General features: G+C 61.8%; 1 protein-coding gene across 1 annotated transcript in view; it reads left to right on the top strand.

The window, feature by feature from the left end:
* LOC105551235 (putative ciliary rootlet coiled-coil protein-like 3 protein) overlaps nt 1-3,763 on the top strand; it is a 99,316-nt gene that overhangs the window by 90,596 nt on the left and 4,957 nt on the right. Inside the window, 1 exon segment of the mRNA XM_011996401.1 lies at nt 1,278-1,338. Within this exon segment, the coding sequence (XP_011851791.1) occupies nt 1,278-1,338 (61 nt within the window).

Below are 3,763 nucleotides of genomic sequence, written 5' to 3'. Positions count from 1 at the left end.
CCTCCCCTCTCAAAGCTCGCAGGGACAGTGGCCACTGAGCTCCCGGTAGGGCCTGGGCAGACAGGGTGAGAGACCAGGAAGAGCTCAGTGGTCAATGAGCGAAGTGACAGTCTTCACCCAGTCCTGTCATCCCCTGGCCTCCTGGGTGCAAGACAGGGTTTCGGAACCCAAAGGTCAGACAAATGTAGACCACCGTGTCCAGAGGTGGGCTGCAGAGGTGAGGCTGGGCGGAGGCACCCTGCTGGTGGGTGCGTGATCCAGTGATCCTGACCACTGAGCTCGGCCCCCAGGCCGCATGTGGACCCGGCTCCCACGCATGAAACCTGAGGTAGCAGAGCCATTCGTGGGGAGATGAGGGGTGCACAGCCGCCAGGTTGACTGATAGGGAAACAGCCCGAGAAAGAGGAAATGGCGTTCCAGGAAGCAGGCAGAGCTTCTCAGAGCCCACACCCCACCCATCACTCTTTGGGCCCACCAAGGAGGCGCCTGCTATGTACAGCACCCCTCCCCATCACCTGAGAGGCGGCTCTCTTGTCCTCTGTGAGCACTCCACCCACACCCAGGCACCCGCTCCACCCACACCCAGGCACCCACTCCACCCACACCCAGGCACCCGCTCCACCCACACCCAGGCACCCGCTCCACCCACACCCAGGCACTCGCTCCACCCACACCCAGGCACTCGCTCCACCCACACCCAGGCATGCACCCTGGGAGTCTCGCTGCCCCCCACAGCAGGGGCTGGGTGCATGCAGGGGCCCCCACCTGGCAAGTGAGGGCAGAGTGGGCATATGGTCCCAGCCCACAGGGTGGCCTCACACTGATCCCTCTTTCTATTCATCCTCCTCTCCTTGACACTGGCCCCTCGAGCTGTCTGCACAGTTGGGCTCCTCCCTGATGGGGATATGGTGGCTGTCCAGGGCTGCAGGGCTGGACACTGCCCTTTCTACAGCATGGGTTGTTTAAATGACTCCAGGGCACCATCAGGGTCCTGCACAGGGACTGTTTGGCTCACAAACGGGGCTGACTGGAGAGGCTGGTGCATCACATGGGGCACATGGGCACAGCCCCCACCCACCCTGTGGGTCCAAGGTACAGGATAGGGTAGTGCTGGTGGCCTGAGGCCAGAGTCCCTGCGGAAGCTGTGCCCACCTCCCTCTGGACCGGACGGTTTTGGAGGGGCTGCCTCCAGCTTGGCATCCCTGGACCCTGTTGCCCACTACCCAGGTCTCCTCATGACCCCTTGACCCCAGAGCCCCACACCCACCCCCTGTCAGCTACTCTCCTGCCACCCTTGCCCACACAGCCACAGAGTGGCCACCGAGGTCAGGGAGAGCCGTGGGAGAACCTGTGGGTCACCCCGCTGGAGGGACAGGCCTGGAAAGCCAAGCCGGTGTTGGTGGCACCACGACCCATGCACAAGCTCTCACCTCCAGCACCCAGGGGGCCGAGCTTGTTCTCCTTGGGAAGTTTGTTTGCCATCCCAGGCCAGATGGCACAGGGGGAGGGGCGGGAAGGGCGGGTGTCTTTGGCCTTCCATCGTGGAGCCTGGGGGACAGCCCCTTGTCCCTCTGCTGGGTGCTGCTGAGGCCCTGCAGGAACAGGGAAGGTGCCCACATGGCCCAGGCTGGCCCTGCAGAGCGGGCTACACTAGCTGTAGGCCCAGGGTTCTGATGCCCTCATAGCCCCCCTCTGGGAGTAGGCAGGAGGCCCCAGAGTGGGATGGGGCTCCAGAGGAGGCAGCCGGAAGGAAGATGGGCACTCGGGATGGGGGAGGGGAGGATGGCATCTGCTGAGCTGGTCCCTGAAGGGTCAGTGCCCCCATCTATGAAGTGGGGAAGGCAGGTGCTGAGGCCTCAGGGGTGAACCCCAGAGCAGGGTGGCACTTCCCAAGGCCTCACTGCCACCTGCACAAGGCCCTGCAGCCCATCCTGCCCAGGGGACAGGGGCCAGCAGGCGAGGGCAGTCACGAAAGCCACCAGCCAGCTTGTCCACAAAGGACCACCTGCCCTCCAGAGGAGGGCCGGCCAGTGGGGTCCAGTCACCAGCCCCTGCTGCTGTTCCTGAAGGGGGCCCAGCCCTGGGCCATGGAGCCAGGGTGTTGGGGCCTCCCGTGGACGCTGCTGGGGGTGGGGGAGCAGGGGCTTGCATCAGCCCTGGTTGCGACAGCACTGCCCGGGGACGCAGAGCCAGCTGTGGGCACAGTGCCCGCCGTGAGTCCCTGGAGCCCGAGGAGGGGGAGGGAAGGAACAGCTAATGAGTTCCAGGAGGTCAGCTGTGAGGGGCCCACAAACCCATAAACCCTTTATTGGTGTCTCAGGAGGGGAAACCCGGATGTGGCCGTTTATTTATTTTGGATTTCACTTTTCTCTTCTCTTTATAACATGCACTTCCAGGAGTGTAACTGGATTTTTAAAGAAACAGGACTTCCTTTTTCAGTGCAGGGGGACTCTGTTTTTCTCAGTCCTGAAGAAGAAAGGAACCCTTATTCTTTGTGCAGTTCCAACCACTGACCCCGTAACTCACTTTACCCACGCGAATTATCCCCTCTGTCTCAGGGCCCGGAACCAGGCCTGCTCCAGCCCTGAAGCCGAGAGGGCAGGTTTGTGGTGTGCCGAGTGTGTGCACTGAGCCCCAGGTCTGCTGCCCAATCCTGGGCCAGGCCCAGCACCCAGGAGAGGGCAGTGGGGCCGACAGAGGACTGACCTGGCATTCCAGCCCAAGACTGTCGCCCCTGTGGACACAGCCCCAGCAGGCATGACTCTCGGGGCTGGGCACAGCAGAGCCCAGAGGCAGCCTGGTTTGGAGAGCAGGGTAATGGGTTCCAAGCCTGCCTTAGCGCCTGCCTGGCCCAATAAGCCTCTGACATCATGGGATCCCATCCACACCAGCCACCCATGAGGCATGCCCCAGGCCATCTGGGGGCGCTGGAAGCAGGCTGTCTGGGGCTGGTGGACGGTGTTCCTTGCCTAGTGCTGCTCTCTGTAAGAGAGAACTCTTAGATCCAATCCTTTCCTCTAGAGGGCCTGTTCGCAAGGGAACAAAAGCTCCCTGCCGACTTTCCCACAGAAAATGTCTGTTTCCTGGGTAGCCTTCCCTGATATTTAACGTACAGCTTATCCTTCCTGACCTGTACCGATGGGGTGCGGAGTGGGTGACTAAGGAGGGGGCTCACGGGGGCAGCCTGCAGCCTACAAGGAGGACGGACAGTGGGGATGGTGCTGCCAATGCCACAGGCTTGTTGGGACTGAGACAGCAAGTATGCCTGGCTCTCAGGGCCTGTGCCTGTACGAGCTCAGCAGATCCTGAGTGCCAGCAGCAGAAGGCAAGTGCCAGAGAGTGCAGGGGATCGTGGCTCATGAGGCTTGGAGGAACACTGAGAAGACGTTTGCGGGGTAGCTCCTGGAATGTCACCTTAAGAGATGTAGACAGTCCCCCATTAAGGATGTTGATGAGGACATCTGCTGCTCTGTAGCTGGATGGGGACTTGGCCCCATGCTCCTCCTTAAGCTGTCACTCTGGCTGCAGATGTCAGATAGAGCTGGGTGAGGCCGGGGTTCCTGGCCCAGGGCAGTGCCCTTCCTGACCCTGCCAGCTCTTAGGGGAATTCAGAGTCCTTCCCAGAGGCATCCCTGTGCTCCCAGAGGAGGGCTGGCCTGACCTCACTTCCTGCCACGAGGCCACAGGTTCTGCCTCCTGGGCTCTCTGCAGACGGCGCAAGAGACACTGAAGAGGGAGGAGGATGTGGTGAGGCTGGGGGCTG

The sequence above is a fragment of the Mandrillus leucophaeus genome, unplaced genomic scaffold (assembly GCF_000951045.1).
Source record: "Mandrillus leucophaeus isolate KB7577 unplaced genomic scaffold, Mleu.le_1.0 Scaffold510, whole genome shotgun sequence".
Taxonomy (NCBI): domain Eukaryota; kingdom Metazoa; phylum Chordata; class Mammalia; order Primates; family Cercopithecidae; genus Mandrillus; species Mandrillus leucophaeus.
The sequence above is the reverse complement of the archived record's forward strand: the minus strand, read 5'-3'. Positions and strand labels throughout refer to the sequence as shown.